The following is a 21,821-nucleotide window of genomic DNA, read 5'->3' as shown; positions in this document are numbered from 1 at the left end:
GCAGTGCTGGTTGGGGCCAAACACAGCCATATCCACATCTGAAGCACTGGGTTGGTTTGAGCGGCAATCAAATGTCTCTCTACTAATGACAGTCTGTCTAGTTTGTAAAGGTACACACAAAAACATTCAGGAGCTTATTGACGATTCCAAATAGTTAACAATTCCCTGTACAATTTTTTCAGTCATTTTCTTTTTTTGATATTTTGAAAATTGATATTTTAAATTTCACAGCAATTGGGTTTTGAAAAACCTGGAGCTATGCAACAAATGTATTGTGTTTACTAAATGAATAACTAGGGATGTCCAATAAACAAACACTGGTGACACACCTAGGCTGCTACTATATGGCCCACAGTTCAAGACAGATTGCTCCATCAATCACTTGCAACAGCTGACTTTGAAAGCATTTGCTGAAGTCAAGTAACTCTAGTAAATCACACACTTGCATTTTGTTATGTAAAATAGCTACTACACTTCACTTCTTGTGTATGTTTAAAATGTCCCCCATAGTTTGTTTCCCTAGAATTCCTACATTTCTATGCACTTCTTTGATAACATCATAAAACCCCTATTTTATTTATTTTTTTCTTCCCAGAACTAAACAATAAGGGACAAAAGCAAGATTATTGCTGTGAATACTCTGCTGTCTAAAATGGTGCTGTACCAGTCAATGTAATATTAGGAGGGTTTGGTATCTCCTCCTGCTGGATATATGTTGTACTGCAGGATTTGTGCTTCTGATGTCTGTCCATTTGCCTAGCCACAACATTATTAGTGCGCACTGACATAACTGAGGTTAATGCAGTTGGCAAAATTAATTCCAGTAACACAAAATAGGATGGTGCTTGAGCTGCTTAGGCCCCTTTCACACTGGGGCGGTTTGCAGGCGTTCTTGTGCTAAAAATACCGCCTGCAAACCGCCCCAAAACAGCCTCCGCTGTTTGTTCAGTGTGAAAGCCCGAAGGCTTTCACACTGAAGCGGTGCGCTGGCAGGAGAAGAAAAAATCTCCTGTCAGCCGCATCTTTGGAGCGGTGAAGGAGCGGTGTATTCACCGTTCCTAAACCGCTCCTGCCCATTGAAATCAATGGGACAGCGCGGCTATACCGAATACCGCGGTAAAACAGCGCTAAAAATAGCACTGTTTTACCACCGACGCCCCCTACCGCCCCAGTGTGAAAGGGGCCTTAATGATTAGTGCCATTGGTTGTCCTTTAGGGGCCTCTGTCCATTATTCCCATGGGTATAGAAGAAATAACTATATTACCTTTTAAGTAGAAATATTTATATATTCATTTATGTAAATAACATATTTTTAATCACTTCAAATCATACCGCATCAGCAAAACATCTGTAATATAGTGTAGGGGGTGCAGGGTGTCAAGGTAGTATGGCATGTATCATGGACTGTATATTTTTGGGTAGATGAGTGCATCTTGCATGACTTGCACATGCTGGTTGGACGCAGCTAGATTTTTACTTTTTTATGTTTCTGCATGCTGCTTATCTGCAGTTGTACTTTGCTGTTTGAGGTGACAACTAGAGTGTCGTTCACCAACTGAGAATTTTAGTATTAATTGTCTAGTCTTAGCAAATCGTGTTCCTTTTTTTAAATAGAGCTATATTTATAGGACCACTAAGCCTTAACCACATGTTACCTGTCACAAAGAATCTAATAATAACAATAAGAGTTAGTGAGATGTGAAAGTTTCCATACCTTGACAATTTGAGTTAGGCAAGCTATATCTTCTATGCATCAGGGTATCAGCTTTTGTTTTCACCAAACTCAGGGCAAAAGCCTCCAACCTGCTGAGATGAGTTGGTTTAGTGGTATAATCATATGTTTTCTTTGTGTTGATTCTTGACCTTTCGTCACCATATACATTTAAAATATTTTTTTTTACCCTGCAGGATTTATTAGGTAAAAAAGGATTACAGAAAGGTAGTAAACATATCAAAAACAATAAACAACAAGATGACATGGTACAAAACAGCAGATAAATGATACATAAGTAAAACAATACAGAGTCTATCACAGGGTGTATCATGAAATCCGTCAGCCCATGTGCAAGATCAAAAGTCGGCCCTAGGCATTGATAAGAAAAAAAATGCGGCACACGAAAGCGAACCACGGCAAAGGGTGGATGTGGTTTAAATTGCAGCAAATAATTAGTGTGGCTTAAAGGGGGTGTGGTTAAATAGAGTCTACGATGACTTGCATAGTGCAGAATATGGTAATGTTAAATAGGGAATGTACAGTGCGAAGTGTACGGTGGTGGGTAGTATGTGCAGTAGAGGGGTATGGAGTGTATGGCGATGGGTGGTATGTGCAGGATGGTCAGTAGTTTTTTGTTTTTATTATTTTAATTACTATTATTCTTTACCATTTTATTTTGTATTTTTTTTTACATTTATTTTTTGATAGTTTTTTTTTCATAGTGCTTCTGGGGGGGGGCTATGCAGCGGGTGGCGTCAGTAGGGCAATAGACAATATAAAATAAAATTTAAAAAATTATAATTTTTTTTTCACAATGCTTTTTTGTGTGGGGGAGCAGTTGACGATGTCAGTAGAGCAGTGGACGGTGTCAGTCGTTTTGGGTTTTTTTTTTTTTTTTTTTTTTTTTTTAGAATTTAATTTTTTGCTTATTTTTTACAATTTGTTTTTGAAAAAATTCCACCCTGTTGGGGGGCTGTGGTGACATATTAGGTGTTTAAACAGACCTCTGACATCTCCCCTGACAGTTTTTTTAAAAATATTTATATGCTTATATATAATTGTATTATATTCGACTGTTTAATTAATATCATCAATTTAAATGAATATGAATTTATTGGCTGCCATTATTGGCACCTTTAGCGCAAGAAAGCTCAGGAAAAATGTTTCCATTTAAATTCTATGTATGTCTGCACAGTGGTCCGTTGCGCTTTAATTGTGGTCTTAAAAAACACACCATAAGCACAGTAATCATGATAAGATTGGCTCAAAATCAGCATGAATTTGCGGCAAAATCGCAGTGAATTAGCAGTAAAATTGCTGCAAAACGCGGTGTGTTTTCGGTGCCATTATCAGCACCTTTTCTTTTATCGGCATTCTGCAGATAACACCATTTTCGGCGACCAAAATTTCGGTGCATCTCTAAGTACAACTTCAGTGGAAGTGAAAAGCAACGTGACGTAAAGTCATATCAAAAAGACAAAGCTAGAAGGGGAACGGGAGAAGGGAAGGGAGAGGATAGGAAGGAACAAAAAGTGAGAAGATCTACACAAGGAAAGAGTTAAAGAAAAAGGGGCAAAACGAAAGCTCAAGGCTTCTGGTCAGACCAAGGGTGCCAGACCTCGTCATATTTCCAAGGACAGCCACGGTTAAGGTAGGTTAACCTATACAATGGTAAGGCAGCATCAATCATAGCTTCCCAGGATGATACAACCGGAGGGGAGAGCGAGGCTTACTTGCACAAAATTTCCTTTTTAGCGTAGAACACAGTGGCGAAGCTAGACATGCTTTCACCTGGGGCATAGACTTAGTTTGGTGCCCCCCCCAGAGAGAAGTTCTCCATCCATACACTGCCACCCCCCTGCCCAGAGAGGGAAGTGTAATAGTCATAGTGATTTAAAGCCTTACTTCTGTAGCAGATTAGGAGGGGCACCACCAGGAAAGAAGTGGTGAGCCAAGAAACTGGTCTTTATTAAGGCCTGCTTCTGAGTGCTCTTCTTCCTTTCCAGTGATGCCCCTCCCAATCTGCTGTGGGAATGAGGCTTGAAGTCTCCACATAAAGCGCTGCTGCTTTCTTCTCTCATGGCGGCTAGGGCTGCCACCTTTTCTTCAAGCCAATCTCCGAACACTTTAGTGGCACATGCCAATTTATTTTTTATTTTTTGCAGCATAAACTATAGGATTGTAAAAGACCTGGGACACCTTTGGATGCTCCAAGGAGAGCAGCAATGTGGTGAGCATAATCCACCACAGTGAACAGAGGGTGTGGTCAAATAGCGTTAAAAGATGGAAGGACTTAAAGGGGCATGGTTATGTAAAACAAAAGCATTCTTGTGCCCATAAAATATACTAATATCACTAAAACAATTGTCACTGTAAAAATATGAACTTGGCCTACTTTATAAGTTGACAGTGTCACTCAGTAGAGCAGTGTATGGTGTGTGGACAATGTCAGTAGGACATTGGATAATGTGTGGACATTGTCAGTACTTCACTGGACATTGTCAGTAGGGCAGAGACTGGTGTCAGTAGGGCAGAGACTGGTGTCAGTATAGCAGTGGATGATGTCAGTAGAGCAGTGGAAGAGCTCAGTAAGGGAGAGGATGGTGTCAGTAGATCAGTGGACAGCATCAGTAGAGCAGCGGATGGTGTCAGTATTGCAGAGGTTGGTGTCAGTAGGGCAGGGGACAATATCAGTAAAGCAGTGGACGGCGTCAGTATTGCAGTAGATGGTGTCCATAAGGGAGAGTTTGGTGTCAGTAGGGCAGTGGATAGTGTCAGTAGGGGAGAGGTTGTTGTCAGTAGAGCAGTGGATGGTGTCAGTAGGGGAGAGGTTGTTGTCAGTAGAGCAGTGGATGGTGTCAGTAGGAGAGGTTGGTGTCAGTAGGACAGTGTCAGTAAAGCAAAGGACTGTGTCAGTAGAGCAAAGGATGGCGTCAGTAGGGCAGAGGTTGCCAAGAGTAGGGCAGTGGATTGTGTCAGTCACTAGAACAGGGCATGGTGTCAGTAGGGCAGTGAACGATGTCAATAGTTTTTTCTTTTCACTTTTTTTTTTCTTTTTTACAGTTTCTTTTTTACAGTATTGTTTTTTATTATTTTATTTTTTTTACAATTTTTTAGGAGCCCGCTGGGGGTCTTTGGTGAAATATCAGGTGTTTAAACAGACCCCCGATGTCTCTTTTTGAGACTGAGAAAGGAATTAAGGACACAGATTCTTCAATTCCTTTCTCTGCAGCCTCAGCTGAATGGAATGAAAGTGCTCTGTGCTGAGCGGCTTCCCGTTCTTTCACAAACTGAACCCTAGTAAACAACACAGTTTACTATGCTTGAGTTATTAAAGAACAGAGTGAGTGATCAGTACTGATCACTCACTCTGTTCATTCAGAAGAGGAAGGGGCCAGTAAATGACTGGAGATGATGACTGTAAAGATGACTGTGGAATTTGGGTGCGCTGTGGAATTTTTATTTCCAAAAATCTATTTGGATTTATCATATTCCAACTGTGATGGCAGTCAATTTTGGGTTTGACATATTTCAGGAAGTGTGGCCTAATAATTCTTTAGGTTTAGTGCATACACTAAGACAACTTTTCTGCGCTCAAGTGCAATGAATCAGTGGCACACAGTTGAAGAACACAACTCAGTGGATATTCTCGTATCTTGGATTTTCCACAGGTCACCTCCAGGCTTGCAGCCTTCGTCAGATGGGAGATCCCAAACTCTGGACAACAAAAAACAAGAAGGGTGCACCAGCTTGGTGCATTACCAATAGTACAATTTAGACCATAAAACAGTTAAATATACTCCCAAAGCCAGATGTGTGTAAGGCACATTACATAAATCAAAAGGTCACTCCAATTGTAGCCTCAATTAGTAGCTCTAGATAGGCACAAACACCCAATTCAGAGCTGACCTCTTTCATGTTTTTAGGGTAAACCGTCTTCCTCAGAGCACATTCTAATAAACAGTACCATTGGTAATGCACTAGGCTAGTGCACCTTTCTTGCTTTTTTTTTTGTCTTTAGATTTAGTGGCTCATTGTCATCAGTAGTTTTTTTCAGAATCTTGCATAATGCAAACAGGTCATATAATCAGTTTGATTCAGTTTAAATACTTTACCTTAAATATGGTTATCTTTAAGATTCTGGCCACCCCTTACTCAATTAAGTCTTCCACTTACCTGTCCAGGATCCATGGAATTTTTGCTGTAGGCCCACTGGGTGCTGCATAGCCTCTTCACAGAAGGGAAAGAATGGAAATTCTATTGCAAATGCCTAAACAGCCCAGGAGACTTTCTGTGAACAGGATGGGCAGCATTAAAGTAGAACTATAGGCAAAACTTTTTTTTTTTTCATTTTGGATAAAGCAAGGTAGGTTTATAACCTGTCAGAAGTACAGTGAACTCATTGTCATGTTTAAGAAACCAGTGGGGAGATGATTTGAGCTTTGTGACATGGTGCATTATCCTGCTGGAAGTAGCCATCAGAAGATTAATACACTGTAGTCATAAAGCTTAGCAACAATACTCAGGTAGGCCGTCATGTTTAAACGATGCTCAGTTGATACTAAGGGGCCCAAAGGGTGCCAAGAAAATATCCCCTGCACCGTTACACCACCACTGCCAGCCTGAACTGTTGATATAAGGCAGGATGGATCCATGCTTTCATGTTGTTTATACCAAATTCTGACCCTACCAGCTGAAAATGAGACTCCTCAGACCAGGCAAAGTTTTTTCAATCTTCTATTGTCCAGTTTTGGCGAGCCTGTGCAAAATTGTAGCCTTAGTTTCCTGTTCTTAGCTGACTTCAAGGTTCGATGTGTTGTGCATTCAGAGATGGTATTCTGCTTACCTTGTTTGTAATGAGTGGTTATTTGAGTTGCTATTGCCTTTCTGTCATCTCGAACCAGTCTGCCCATTCTACTCTGACCTCTGACATCAACAAGGCATTTTCGTCCACACAACTGCCACTCACTGGATATTTTCTCTTTTTTGGACCATTCTCTGTAAACCCTAGAGGTAGTTGTGCATGAAAATCTCAGGAGATCAGCAGTATTGTAAACACTCAGACCAGCCCGTCCGTCACCAACAACCATGCCACGTTCAAACTTACTTAAATCCCCTTTCTACCCCATTCTGATGCTCGGTTTGAACTTCAACAAGTCATTTTCACCACATCTAGATGCTTAAATGCATTGAGTTGCTGCAATGTGATTGGCTGATTAGCAATTTGTGTTACTAAGCAATTTAACAGGTGTACCTAATAAAGTGACTGGTGAATGTATATATACTGCCTTTTGGGAAAAAGAACATTCATGAAGCCTAAATGGTGATTCCACTCAAAATAATATTTCAGTTTTTGATACATGATGAGGAGACCAACTACCTGACATATTTCTGAGACCTCTGCTTTTTTGCTTCTGGGTATGAACTCTGGCTGTGGTCATTAAAGAGGGTTTCCACTCTCTGCTGAAATTTTGAATTATTTGTATGGACAAGAATACACAAGGGCAAGAAAACCCTAAGCTCAAAGGTTTACAAGAGTCTTGAATTATAGCGAGAACATCTCACTGTTAGATTATCCAAGCCATGTAAAAACAGTGACTAATTTGATCTATCTGGCCCCTACTATAATTAAAAGACTTATTTTTGGGTAGACTGACCCTCTAAGATTATATATTTTTTTTTATGCATTTGAGCCTGCAAGGTATTACAACTGTTATCAGTGAATTGTGGGTGTAGTGCTCTGGCTTCTGCAGACTCCATACTGAGATAAGGACCTTCAGCTACAGAACTGGATGAAGTTTTGGTGGCCTACAAGTGTGGTGGTATCAGTGCAGCTTGATTGAGAACTACAATCCCTCTGCTGCAGTGGCTTTGTAGTGTAGTTTTTTCTGACACAACTCCATGTAAGTAAATGATGCAGATGAAAGGTGGAAATCGCCTTTAACGTGTATGTAAACCCAAACAATGAACCTTCTTTATTCACAACCTTTTCATCTGTTATATATGCAATTGAAAGTGTTTTGCTGGATAACTGCACAAAAATATTTGTTGAACATGCCAGAAATCCTGCACACTTGTACATTCCTGTGCCTCTGCTGCACTAAAATCTTTAGCAATGTTATCTGCCTGCCCTGTTCACTTCCATACTACAGAACAACACCCCCCAACTCATACACACGTATGTTATGGAGAGGGTGAGGTGTTCTGTAGTCCTAACATTTTAACATTTCCGCTGCTTGATCACCAGGTGAAAATAAAGATAAGCATAAAAGGTAAGAAGCGCAGCCACAACATCTAAAACCTGATAAACTGCAATTTACTTTAACTTGTATATGTGGTAGAAACAATATTTTGTATGCTGTTTTGTGGGGGATAGGGACTGAATCAGTGGCTCTGCATGCCCTGTAAAGCATGTAAATATAGGACATAGATAAAAAAATACATTTTAAAACGGGATACTCACAACACACACACAACAGGGGCTGAGAGCTTGTCAGTAGCTAATGCAAAAATCAGAATGTTTTAATTATTCTGTGTTTAGGCAATAAAATAGCCTTTCTTTAAAGACAGGATTAAATCTATATCTAACTGCATGGTATACGTAACAAGTCTTCTGCCATATCACCACTGTCCATTTACCTCAGATGGAATTCTCATGCATAGGTAGAAAATTACTATATCTTTCTTTCTTGTTTGTGTTGTGAGGTTGGTTACAAATAGTCCCCTTTTTCTGGTATAGGGCCAGGTGCAAGTAAGAATTTGCTTTTGTACAATCTGTAGTGCTTGCTTCTCACCTGAGAATTGCTTGTCTGAGGTAAAATGGGGCCTGAGCCTGTTTCCTTCCTTGTAACCACATAACAACAAACAGACCCCAAGTGAAACCACGTGTTGGAAATGGGGTATATTCTTCTCTTACCCAGGAAGCCGGTGGCTTTGTGAGATACAAAAAATTGGCCTTTCTTTCTTTTACAGTGTGTATTTGTTGTTTTTTGCAGATGTCGGTGGTCCCCAGCAAGTCAAGGGATCTGAAATTTATGTCACAGCATGACACAGATGCAGATTCACCTGTGACACAGTAAGAAACATTGGTTAAAAGACTTCTTCTCATGTCTTTCAGTGGTGGCAACTAATATTCCCATGGAAAGTGCTTCATTATCTATATAACAATTAATTTTGAACGCTGCCAACAATCACTTTAGAATATTGTTTTTTTTATTGTATAACCTGTACATTTTTTACTTCTGTTTACTTGTATACACTAATTGTTTTATGTATTTTATACATTTTTAACGTGTTTTAGCAGTAAGCAATAAACATTTTTTGTTATTAACATGTATACAACATGTACTCCAGTCATTAATTAACTTACCGTACATTACATTATTTAAAGATACTTAACTATTAAATTATATGGAAAACAGTAATTAATGAGATTACTGGAAATCTATGGACATTGCTGGCAGAAATTTACTATATAAGACAGGCTTCTGTGCCCAGTAGCTAAAAATATTGTCTTACATTATTCTTTTGCATGTGTCCAGTTCAGATAAAAAAGTATTTTTAAATCTATGACAAAAACAATATAGGGCGCATCAAATGTGCAAAATGTTATGATGTACGATGTAAACCTATAGATTATACAAAGAAAGTGCTATAGTGCATGAACAATAAATGTACTGCATTTGCAATGAAGTGAATCCAATATATTATGCAATATATTATGATGTGAACCAATAGATTATACAAAGAAGAGTCTTTCTGTCAGGATCTGGGAAAGATACCTTTTTGAAGATACATGGTTTTTCTTTCTTTGTATAATCTATAGGTTTACATCGTAACATTTTGCACATTTGATGCGCCCTATATTGTTTTTGTCATATTGTTTATTAGTATTTTTACTAATTTAGGAGCAGCATCAGTTTGGTATAGCACACGTAGCACATAATCTTGGCGCCGTGCCCATTAATTATTTATTCGATTTTTAAATCTATATCCTCTTACATTGATACTTATTGGTCACCACTTTTGCATGTTTAATTTGTTGTATTTTTCCTGGCCATATGTACTGGAGCATTTGTAGTAGGAAGACTGACTCTTCTTGCCATCTGTTGGCCTTTCTGGGCAGTTAACAGAACGCCTGTTTCCAATTATTTACAAAGCATATTTGACAGCTGAGGTGGATAACATGTTAACACCATGACATCGCCCTTTATATGTGGAAAAGTGCCCACAGCCTTGGTGGTCAGTTGTAAAGTCTCCTTTTACTTTAGCTTTATGTGGTGCTGTGCTCCCCTTCATTTGTGGTCATTATAAAAGTGCCCACTTACATAGGTGGTCAATGGTGAAGTTCCCTCTTACATTAGTAGTCATTAGTGGATTGCCTCCTTTAATTAGTAGACAATGAAAAAGTGCTTACATTGTTGGTCAGTGGAAAAGTTCCCCCTAACATTGGTGGTCAGTGGTAAAGTTCCCCCTGGCACTGGTGGTCAGTGTGGAAGTGCCCTCTTACATTAGTCATGAAGTGCCCTCTTACATTGGTGGTCAGTAATAAAGTGTCCCCTTACATTGTGCCCTTTGTTGATTATCAGTTGATTATCAGTGGGATCTAAATAGATCTTTGGTATCAGTGTTTACTTACCTGGCAAGAGACAATACCCATGCTGAGTACTGTGGGGCAGGTGATCTTGCTACTCAAAATCAAATTTCAGTTTGTGTATTCAGATCATGGTTATACTGTATGAATTCTAACTAGTTACTGTGCAAAATACTGCAATTTTTACTGCTGAATAAGACCAAAAATATTTTTAGAAAGGGTTTTTTTTTTTTTTTTTTTTTTTTTTTTTTTTTAGCCACATCAGTTACTATATCCAGAGACTGCCTTCAGAGTAATATTCATATATGTCTCTAATCCAGTCACATCATTGTGGCCCTTCAAAGATTTTTTTTTTTTTGTAAGGTATTGTATAACCATAAGCATTTTAGTGTATAGTTATAAGAGTACCGCAATACAAATGTAAAGCCTATATCCTGCCTCTCGGGATCAATTGGCCACGTAGCCTCGTATTGCTATTGTGCGTGTTTATGCATTGGTACTTCTCTTACTGGTGCACCCCCCCCGCCCCCCTTTTAACCCCCCCTATTAAGCCCCCATATTTCTAAGGCGCATACTTTGGCCAATATTAATTCAATACATTGTTCTCTCTCGGCTCTAACCTCTAAGCTACTACTCGCTCAGCCTCGCTCCATTAGTGGGGAGAACAGGTATAGTCAGTACTAGGTTAACACTGCTGATGGACAAGGCATTGCTTGGATCCACGGGTTCCACATTTTCACAAACTTATTGTAGTTGCCTAACCTAGTGTAGAATGTTCTTTCACTCCACACAGTGGAGTTGACGGTTCTAATCCAGTCTTCCGGAGTAGGGGGAGTTCTTGATTGCCAAAACTGTGCAATTAGTTTCCTGGCCTGGAACAGGCATCTTGCTACCACTACCACCGTGCTTCTATCTCCCAGTCCATTGGTGACGTGTCCCAGCACACAGGTTTTCGGATCTAACTCTAAGTTAGTTTTAAACATGGTATTTATTTTCTTTAAAATCTCAGGCCAGTACCTAACTAGTTTTGGGCACCTCCAGAACATATGGATTAAATCGCCTGTATTTCCACATCTAGGGCACTCATCATTAGCTCTGCGACCAAATATAAAAAGCTTTTTCGGTGTGTAGTAGGATCTGTGCAGCAGCATCAAGTGGGAGACTTTTTGCGCGGGAGAGACCGACACCTCTGGTCCAAGTTCCAGAATCCTTTTCCACTGCGTGTCCGTGATCTCCCCCACGTCAGCCACCCACCTGTCCCTGCCCCCAGGAAAGCCTGCCTGTGTGTTTATTTTCTTTATTAATTGGGTATATATCACTGTGATTAACCCCTTGGAGGTCTCTGATTTTATTATTGTTTGTAATAATGGGATCTTGCACCATATGGGGGGTTGCCTTCCGAACTGTTTACTCAAGGCGTGCCTAATCTGTAGGTAGCTGAAAAATACTTGGTTTGGCAACCCATACTCATGTCTCAGTTCCTCGAAGGGTTTCAGGGTGTCCCCCTCGTATAGTTGTATCAGTCGGCATATCCCACTCCTTTCCCACAACTTGTTCCTATCAACTGATAATAGTTCCTGCAGGAACCTATTATTCCAGATTGGTGAGTATTCCGAGATTCCCTTGTACCCCATTATTCGCTTAGCTGCCTGCCAAACTTTGGTAATCATTTTAAGTGTTGGGATCTCTCGTTGTAACGAGTCAGCCTCCAGTGCTTCGACTAGTGAGCTATGAGGGCTTCCCTGTAGGATAATTTGAGCACTCTTGCCTCCCCCTCCATCAGTGGCGCATCCGCCAATTTGTTGCAGCTGGGCAGCCAAAAAGTAGGCGTACGGGTGGGGGATCCCCAATCCCCCCTCCGTATCGGGGCACTGTAATTTTTGCAAGCCTATCCTGGCCTGCCCTTTTTTCCAAATTAATTCCCTAAAGAGGGATTGAATTCTTTGGAACCACTTCTCCCCAATCCACACTGGTGAATTGTGGAGAAGATATAACAACTGGGGCAGCCATATCATTTTAATCAAGTTGGCCCGACCCGCTGTAGAGAGAGGGAGTCTACACCAGATGTCACACTTTTTTTTAAATTTCAGTAGGAGAGGGACCAGATTATCCTCAATAAACGCGTCGGGGTCCCTGGACAGCACAACACCAAGGTACTTCATTTTCCCCGTGACTCTTAATTGAGGTAGGCTCGGTGGGATAGAGTTGGCCGATGGGTCAACCGGCAGAAGCGATGATTTCTCCCAGTTGATGGTCAGACCTGAGAATTTACCAAAGTCCTCCACCAAATGGACCACTTTCTCCAATGAGGAGATCGTGTCCCCAAGGAAGAATAAAACATCGTCCGCAAAAAGCGCTATTCTCTCTTCCTCGCCGTTCCTATGGAAACCCTGTAATTCGGCCGATAATCTTACTGCTGCCGCCAATGGCTCCATAGCTAAAACAAACAGCAAAGGTGACAAGGGGCAGCCCTGCCTAGTTCCTCTTTCAAGGGGGAAGCTTTCCGAGAAGTCATTGTTTACCTTGAGTCTAGCCTTTGGGTGGTTGTATAGGGTTTTTAACCAACTGATAAATACAGGGCCAAATCCAAACCGTTCCAAGACCCACCAAAGGTATTCCCACTCCAGGCTATCGAAAGCCTTGGCGGTATCTAGGGACAATATGGCTCTAGACCCCTCGTTCTCCGCCGGTACCTGGAGATTCAAGTAGGCCCTTCTGATATTAATGCTGGTGGACCGACCGGGGATAAACCCCGATTGGTCTGGATGCACAAGTTTTGTAATGCATTTATTTAGTCTGGATGCCAGTACCCTTGCGACAATCTTGGCGTCCGTACACAGTAATGATATTGGCCTGTATGAGGAGACTTCCGATAAGTCTTTCCCCTCCTTTGGTATCACCACTATATCGGCCTCCGACATCGACAGGGGTAACCTTCCGTCCTTAATCGACTGTTCCAGTACTGTCAGGAGCTCTGGAAGTAGCACTTCCCCATACTTTCTATAGATCTCCAATGGCAAGCCATCCGGGCCTGGAGATTTCTGGCCTGACAGCTCCGCGACGGCTTTTTGCAACTCCTCTAGGGTCAGGGGGGAATCCATCTCGCCCCTGTCCCTATCCGAGAGCACAGGCAACTCTACCCCTTCTATAAACCCGTCCATCTCGCGCCGGTCCGGCCCCCCGCGCGACCTGTACAGGTCCCTGTAAAACGCCGAGAAAGTCTCCAGGACCTTGGCGGGGTCGGAAGTAATTTCTCCGGACGGTGTCTTAATTGAGAAAATAGCTGATGGGGATATATTAGACCTAGTTATGAGGGCCAACATCCGGCCCACCCTCTCCCCTTCACCAAAATAATTTTGCTTCTGGAAGAGTCTTTTGTTTTCTACTCTTCTGTTAATTACTTCTCTATACTCTTGTTTGTCTGCTGAGCCATATCGCCTGTTTTTCCGGGGTTGGGTCCGCCACATATTGTACTTCTGATACCGTAGCTTCCCTGCTAGCCCTCTCCTCCCATTCCCTTGACGTTTTCTTAGCTATGACCACCTGCTGGTGTAATAGTCCCCTAAGGAACGCTTTTAAGGTGTCCCACACTACTCCCGCAGAGGCTGAGCCAGAGTTAAATGTTATAAACTCTTTTAGTTTAGAGGTTACTTCTGCTGGACCGCTTATTAAATCCAGCCACAATGGTTTTATTGTCCACCTCTTGCAGCTAGACTTAACAGTTAGATTCAGAGTCAAGATCAGGGGAGAGTGATCTGAAATTCCTCTCGGCTTGTACTCTATATTCCCTATTAATTGCATAGCATCTCCATTGCCTACCGCCATGTCTATGCGCGAGAGAGTGGAGTGTGTCCCTGAGTAGCAGGAATACTGTCGGATATTTGGATTGTGGGATCTCCATAGGTCACACCACCCCACCTCCTCCAGAAGTTGGCCTAAGCGGCCCTCTGATAGCCTTTCCGCCCGGTTCATGGGCGGAAAACGATCCAATTTATTGTCCAGAACTGTGTTGAAATCCCCCACTAATATGATCGGTATGTCTACTTTACTTTCCACAAACTCCAGCAGGTCTAAGATAGCCTCTGTTTTAAACGGAGGGGGGATGTAAATATTTGCTATCACCAGGGGCTGATTTTCCACAACGCAGCTCAGGAAGACATAACGACCCAACGCGTCTATTCTGGCTTCTCTGCAGGAAAACGAGAACCCTCTCCCCACCAGTATGCTCACCCCTCTTGAATATGAGGTGTAGACTGAGTGATACTGTTCTTGGAGTTTATAGTTCCGAACCTGTGATTTAGTATCGTTGGTAAGGTGGGTTTCCTGCAGACAGGCCAGTCCGACGCCGTGAGCTTCCATTGCCAAAAATACTGCTGCTCTTTTGGCGGGATCGCCCATGCCCCTGATATTCCAGGAGCCTATCCTTAATGTTTTAAAAGGCATCTTAGAGAAAAAAGAAAAGAAAAAAAAAAAGAAAAAGAATCATTTGTGCATTTGTGGATTCCAAACTCGTCGTGAACTCTGATATTGTGTTAGCCAAGAAAAAATACAAAGGAAAATGAAAAGAAAAAAAAAAAAAAAATGAAGTGAAGAGGGCAGGGGGCCCCCGCGTCCGGGGACCCCCCCCCCCTGCAATTTCTGACTGCCAATACAAATTACTTGTGCTAATATACATTACAATTGTTTTTGTGAACCAACCCTTCGTACCTATGTGTGACTTGCTTTTGCGCCATTGCCTAACCCTGTAACTCACTGTAAACCCCCCTTCCCACCCCCCTTCAACTTTATCCAGCCCCCCTCTTCCCACCCTTATTCGTGACCCCCCCCCCTGCCTAGTTAGGCTAGCCCTAGGGGCTGCGCTTGTGACCTTTTTCCCCCCTCCCAACCATACAAGGAGTGACTTCCCACACATACGCTGAAAGGATACATTGTGATTTGCTAGCACACTCATCCCCCCCACCCCCCCTCCCACAACCCTCTTCCAAGCCCACAAAAGAATATGTGCAACTAGTGGAATCACCTCCTTCATCCGTGCTTCCACTCTCGTGCCCCCCCAACCCCCCACCCCCGTGTCATCTACTAATTTATTGTAAGGAAAGCAAGCAAAAGAGGAGGAAAAAGAAAAAAAAAAATACATTTTCCTCCTTTCCTGTCCGGGTTTAAATAGCCTTATTTGGCCCTTAACTCTGTAGGCCCGTTTTATTGTCTTCCAGCCATTTTGTTGCTCCTGCTGTTGTATCGAAAAAATGGGTAGATCCTAAGGCAGTAATGCGTAGCCGTGCAGGGTATAACAAGGCGTATTCTATGTTGTAAGTCCGTAAATTACGCTTGATGTCCCTAAATTCAGCCCTTCGTTTCTGGAGATCTGGGGAATAGTCAGGAAAAAATAAAATCTTAACTCCATTGTACAGAATATCCCCCAGTTCTCTGGCCCTACGCATTAATGTTACCTTATCTCTATAATTAAAAAGCTTCATTATTATTGGCCTGGGGTACCCCCCTGATGGTGGGGTCCTAGTTGGTACTCTGTGGGCTCTTTCAATAGCAAAAAAATGAGAAAAAGTTTCCGTCCCAAATATGCCCCTAAGCCACTTCTCCAAGAACTCCTCAGGGTGGGGGCCCTCGCACCGCTCCGGTAGGCCTACCACTTTCACATTATTCCTGCGGGACCTATTTTCGATTTCCTCCATTTTCGCTTTATATAGTCCCATCTGCGTTTTTAGTAGCTTGAGATCTTGCTTTAGTGGGGTTAAGTCATCTTCAGCCTGGCTAACTCTCTCCTCCAGTTCAGATGTTCTGGTTATAGTCCTTTGTAGTTCTTGGCTTACCCTAATTATCTCCTCCTTTAATCCCGTCAGCTGATCGCTCAGGTCGTTTAAGGAGGCTTTGCAGGAGTTGACAGCCTGAAAAACATCTTTCAGCGTGGGTTCAGCATCTGCTGATGCGTTTTGCGCAGCAACATTGCTGGTTGCTAATCCCGCGGAGTCGCCCGCAGAGCCTTTACTGGCCGCCACTTTCATTGTGTGCGTTACAGCTGGTCCTTTTCCTAAGCTCTTTTTATCCCCTGAGCCCCCTGCTTGCGGTCTGTCCTGCTGCTGCTGAGTGTTTTTAGATGGTGATGAAGTGGAGGGGTGAGCAAACTTTTCCAGTTTGGCCGCTGCTGCGACTGCTGCCTGATTCGCCTTTTCTTTTGAAGTACGGGTCATTTGGGAGCTAGTGTTGTCCTGTTGCTGTAATTCCTCTCCTTTTTTCCTGGTCATGGCTAGTTATATAAGCCGGGGGATGTGTAAGAAGATTTGACCACTCGTGGGGTTAATGTTTCCCCCCCCCCTCTCTTATCCTTTCCCCCACTCCTCTTCTCTTCAGGCCCAGTAATATCCCTTATTAATATAGTCCTCCACCAATCGTCATATAATAGCTTTCCCCAAATATGCACAGATCTCTGTGAGATAGTGTAACAGGCTGCTTAAGGCAGTCTAGGCTCAGGACTAGTCATAAGCTGATAATATGTCAGGCTGCTAAGGCTCACCTGTGTCTCCGCTCTCCCTTCATCCACAACGATGGGCTAACGCCTGGGGAGGGGGGAGAGATAGTCCGCTTCTAGTGCACCCCCTAATGTGGCCACCAAAGCTTGTACCTTGACGCTGCCGGATACCTGGGCAGCACAGGGACGCTCCCTTCTCTGGAGATGTTTGACGGCTCCTTTCTCTGAGAGCACACACCGTCCACGCCGTCTCCTTCCCCTTAGTGTTGGAGCCGAAGCCGTCACCCTGGCAACCGCCCCTCCTCTCTGCTCCGAGGGATTCAGATATGCCGCTTCTCCCGAGCGGCTTGAGCTGGTGCTGCAGCGCCACACTCCAGGACAGACAGGGGAAGGGGAGCCGATCAGCTGGCTAGGGGCCAAGATCTTTAGGGGAAGAGAGTACTCACAGCCAGGTTGAAGGCGCTGGACAAAGCTCCTGTAGACACGGAGGCATCGGGCTGGGGGAGGTTCACTCACTCCTCCACTCACTCCCGCATCCGGTCACGCCCCTCTGATTGCCCTTCCACTCTAGAAAGGGTTGAAGTGCCAAAAAAGTAAGCAGGAAATCATGAGAGGTTTTTATTTTTTGAGAAATTATCATATCATGTAGGCCAGTGTTCATTTTGATGTCAAATTTTTATTTATTTATAGGCATAGTCTTTTGACTAAAATGCCATGTTAGTTTTAGTCATATTTTAGTCAATATAATTGTTTTAGTTCTAGTCTTATTTTAGTCGACTAAAATCTACATTTTAGTCAACTAAAATCTAAAAGGGTTTAGCTAAATTGTAATGTATTATTTAAGCATTTGTCTAGAATTTCCAATCTCATTATATACTCCTGAATTAAAAATCAAATAACATGTAGTGGGAATGGAGAAGTAAATGGGAGTGAGGGGAGGCTGTTATTTTACACAGTGCTAAGCACTGCTACCTTGTTGGGAGTGGAAACACTCACCACGTTGTTTACACAGAGAGAGCCTGTGTCTCTCAGTCAATACAGCTTGTCAGGGGGCTGAGGCTTTAACAGATAGGTGGAGCTCCAAGGAAAGTCGAAGTTCAGGTGGGTAAATGTCCCTCCCTCACATTTCCATTCCGTTTTTCGTTTCGTTCGTTTGATTTTCTTCATAGTTTTCGTCAATTGACTTGATTCAAATATTTATTTTTGTTTAGATTTCGTCACTGAAAACAGGCAGCTGACGAAAATTATGACAAAAATATTTTCATTGACTAAATTAACCCTGCATAAGGCTAATGTCAGACATTAGAATAATTATATTTATTGACCCTAGGAATTACTTACCTTGTTTTCCAGACCTCTGGCTACCATTTTAACAATAGAATGTTTTTGAACTGACATTCGTTTTGCTTTATTACTCTATTGCAGGGTCTCAAACTGGTGGCCCTCCAGCTGTTGCAAAACTACAAGTCCCATGAGGCATTGCAAGGCTGACAGCCTAGGAGACATTACAAGCATGACTCCCACAGGCAGGGGCATAATGGGACTTGTAATTTCCCAACAGCTGGAGGGCCGCCGGTTTGAGACCCCTGCTCTATTGTCTATTGAAGGGCACAGCTGGATAGTAGGAAATCTAGGCCTATGCTGCCATTTACTGGAGGTACTAGGCACTAAAGGCCAACCTCCTTCTCATCTCACAGCTGATCAATTCTGCTTAAAGTGGAGTTTCACTGTCTCTAAAGTTTTTTTTTTTTTTTTTCAAAATGACAAAGATTATGATATATAAATATAGAACTCACTTGTTCCGTTTTTAGTGATTAGTGCTGTTAGTTTTCTCATAATAAAATAAGTTATAAATTTTAATCTTGCCGGCTGTCATCTTGCCTGTGGGTATGTGAAGCCCACAGGCATCCTCTTCCGGGATACGGTGCTGCTGATCGACCAGCATGCACCGTCAGTTCTATCCCCGATCTCGTGCATGCGCAGTAAACTCAAATCGGAGCGCCGTCAAATGACGTCATGTCATTTGAAATCCCGCGAGATTTCGCAGCGGCTCTCCGCACTGACTCCTGGGATGAACGACACGAGACCCCAGGAGACAGTGCAGCGATGACAGGAAATGATGCTTATACCCGCAAAATCCCCGCCCACAGCCGCAGGGACCGAACACAGGCAAGATAGACCGGGCCACATATCTGAAGGTACGAACAAAAAATAAACAGTCCATTGAGCACTCTATGCTATATTTAGAACCCAGTGAGCTTAACTTGAAAAACTGTGTAAAGATCCGCTTTAATGTCCTCAGAAGAAAGTATGTATCCTTCCATCCTGATGTACAGTGCCTTGAAAAAGTATTCCCCCTTGAAATTTTCCACATTTTGTCATGTTACAACACTTTACAACCAAAAGTGCAAATGTATTTTATTTGGATTTTATGTGATAGACCAACACAAAGTGGCACATATTTGTGAAGTGGGAGGAAAATACTAAATACTAATAAATATCTGAAAAGTGTGGCATGCATTTGTATTCAGCCCCCTTTACTCTGATACCCCTAACTAAAATCTAGTGGAACCAATTACCTTCAGAAGTCACCTAATTAGTAAATGGGGTCCACCTGTGTGTAATATAATCTCGGTATAAATACAGCTGTTCTGTGAAGCCCTCAGAGGTTTGTTAGAGTGCCTTAGTGAACAAACAGCATCATGAAGGCCAAGGAACACACCAGACAGGTCAGGAATAAAGTTGTGGAGAAGTTTAAAGCAGGGTTAAGTTATAAAAAAATATCCCATGCTTTGAACATCTCACTGAGCACTGTTCAATCCATTATTCAAAAATGAAAAGAGTATAACACAACTGCAAACCTACCAAGATATGGCCATCCACCTAAACTGACAGGCCGGGCAAGGAGAGCATTAATCAGAGAAGCAGCCAATAGGCCCATGGTAACTCTGGAGGAGCTGCAGAGATCCACAGCTCAGGTGGGAGAATCTGTCCACAGGACAACTATTAGTCGTGCACTCCACAAATATGGCCTTTATGGAAGAGTGGCAAGAAGAAAGCCATTGTTAAAAGAAAGCCATAAGAAGTCCCGTTTGTAGTTGTAGCCATGTGGGGGACACAGCAAACATGAAAATTGCTGTTTACAAACGTTCTCCATCCAATCTGACAGAGCTTGAGCTATTTTGCAAAGAAGAATGGGCAAAAATGTTACTCTCTAGATGTGCAAAGCTGGTAGAGACATACCCAAAAAGACTTGCAGCTGTAATTGCAGTGAAAGGTGGTTCTACAAACTATTGACTCGGGGGCTGGATACAAATGCACGCCACACTTTTCACATATTTATTTGTAAACAATTTTGAAAACCATTTATCATTTTCCTTCCACTTCACAATTATGTGCCATTTGTATTGGTCTATCCCATAAAATCCCAATAAAATACATTAACGCTTTTGGTTGTAACATGACAAAATGTGGAAAATCTCAAGGGGTGTGAATACTTTTTCAAGGCACTGTATTTTGTGGAATTGGAAGACTTTCTCTTATCAACAGCTACTGGTAGATTTATTCTACTGTCCTGTGTAGATTTTCCATGTTCCGTTAACTTCATTCTCCATTGTATATAATTGGCAGACAATGGGGGTTATTTACAAAAAGCAAATCCACTTTGCACTACAAGTGCACCTGAAAGTGCACTGAAAGTGCAGTCGCTGTAGATCTGAGGGGCACATGCAAGGAAAATAAAAAACAGCATTTTGCACATGATTGAATGATAAAATCAGCAGAGTTTCCCCTCATTTCAGATCTTCCCCTCAGATCTACAGCGACTGCACTTCCAAGTGCACTTGTAATGAAAAGTGGATTTGCCTTTCGTAAATAACCCCCTAATGTCTGACCAGGACACATGGTTTGTCCATCTGGAGGTGTTCAGAGACATATGTCTGGGTTTGGGAATAATTATAAAAATCATAACATCATAAAGCTGGACGGTTGTTTTCAGGACAAGGACCCTGCAGCAGGTGCACTGGTAGTGTTGTAGGATTAGTATACCCTGATCTATCCATTACCTCATGTGGAACTTTGCCTTGCCTACTATATAGGGCCAATGCTGAGATCCTTCCAGTCATTCCCATAACTCTGGATGGGCCTCAGAAAGTCTGGTATGTGAACCCTGTTTGTCTGTTAGCTGATGCTTGATGGCCCCTAGCAGATCAACCTGATCTGTAACTCAGAGGTGGGAACAACAACAATTTTGAACATTTTGTAAGCTCATAAATCATCTTCCACAACATTTATCATCAAATGCCAGAGCCTTTTTTAATGGTGAAAGTCCCTGGAAGTTTTTTCCCATGAGCCTTTCAGTTCTTTCTTTCTCCGATCTGGGGTAGAACAAATCTTGTCCTTTAGCATCAAGCTAATCTTTTGGCCCTGCAGTTCTGTATGGTAGCTCTTCTTGGGCTTCTTCTTTGACCAGAAGAGTTATCAGTTTTGCAAAAGTGTTTTCCAGTAATCACTGCGTTGCCTTCCTTGTGTCTGGCACCAGTTCACCCCATGAGGTTTTTTTTTGTCCATTGCCTGGATGTTGTGAGGGCAATAACAGTTTACCTTTCTGTCACTACGTTCTTTTAGACAGACTGATTCCTTTCCTGTCATTTCAGACTCAAAATGATTCTTTCTTTTCCAATTCCACTATCTTCAAAGGTGGCCATACATAGATGAAAATTTGTGTGGTTCTGCAGGAGCTGGTCGTATTTCAGTCAGTGGTAACACTGCACTTCTCTGGTGACCGTATTTAAATTTTTTTTTTTTTTTTTTTTTAACATATTTTTTACCAGAGCAAGTGCAGTGTCACTATGGTGATATTGTACTGCTATGGTGGTGATCATCATGTACAATGGCTGGCTACTCTGATATTACTGTATGTTAGTGCTGCCAGCCATTGTCTCTGATCACTGCCACAACAGCACAGTGTTACCTGACCACCAGTGCTGCCAGTCACTGCAGCCGTGTCCCTAATCACTACCACAGCATT

The 21,821-nt window shown here is 42.3% G+C and overlaps 1 protein-coding gene across 3 annotated transcripts in view; it reads left to right on the top strand.

The window, feature by feature from the left end:
* The window catches only part of AHI1 (Abelson helper integration site 1), a 458,771-nt gene that overhangs the window by 417,924 nt on the left and 19,026 nt on the right, over nt 1-21,821 (top strand). For 2 of the 3 annotated variants that reach the window (XM_073627325.1, XM_073627324.1), the window contains exon 24: nt 8,711-8,790. In XM_073627325.1, the coding sequence (XP_073483426.1) occupies nt 8,711-8,790 (80 nt within the window). Of the gene's footprint in view, nt 1-8,710; nt 8,917-21,821 lie in introns of those variants that run through there. The other variant, XM_073627326.1, reaches the window with a different exon arrangement.

The sequence above is a fragment of the Aquarana catesbeiana genome, linkage group LG04, assembly GCF_042186555.1.
Source record: "Aquarana catesbeiana isolate 2022-GZ linkage group LG04, ASM4218655v1, whole genome shotgun sequence".
In the NCBI taxonomy this organism is placed as follows: domain Eukaryota; kingdom Metazoa; phylum Chordata; class Amphibia; order Anura; family Ranidae; genus Aquarana; species Aquarana catesbeiana.
This window is presented reverse-complemented; position numbering and strand designations above follow the sequence as displayed.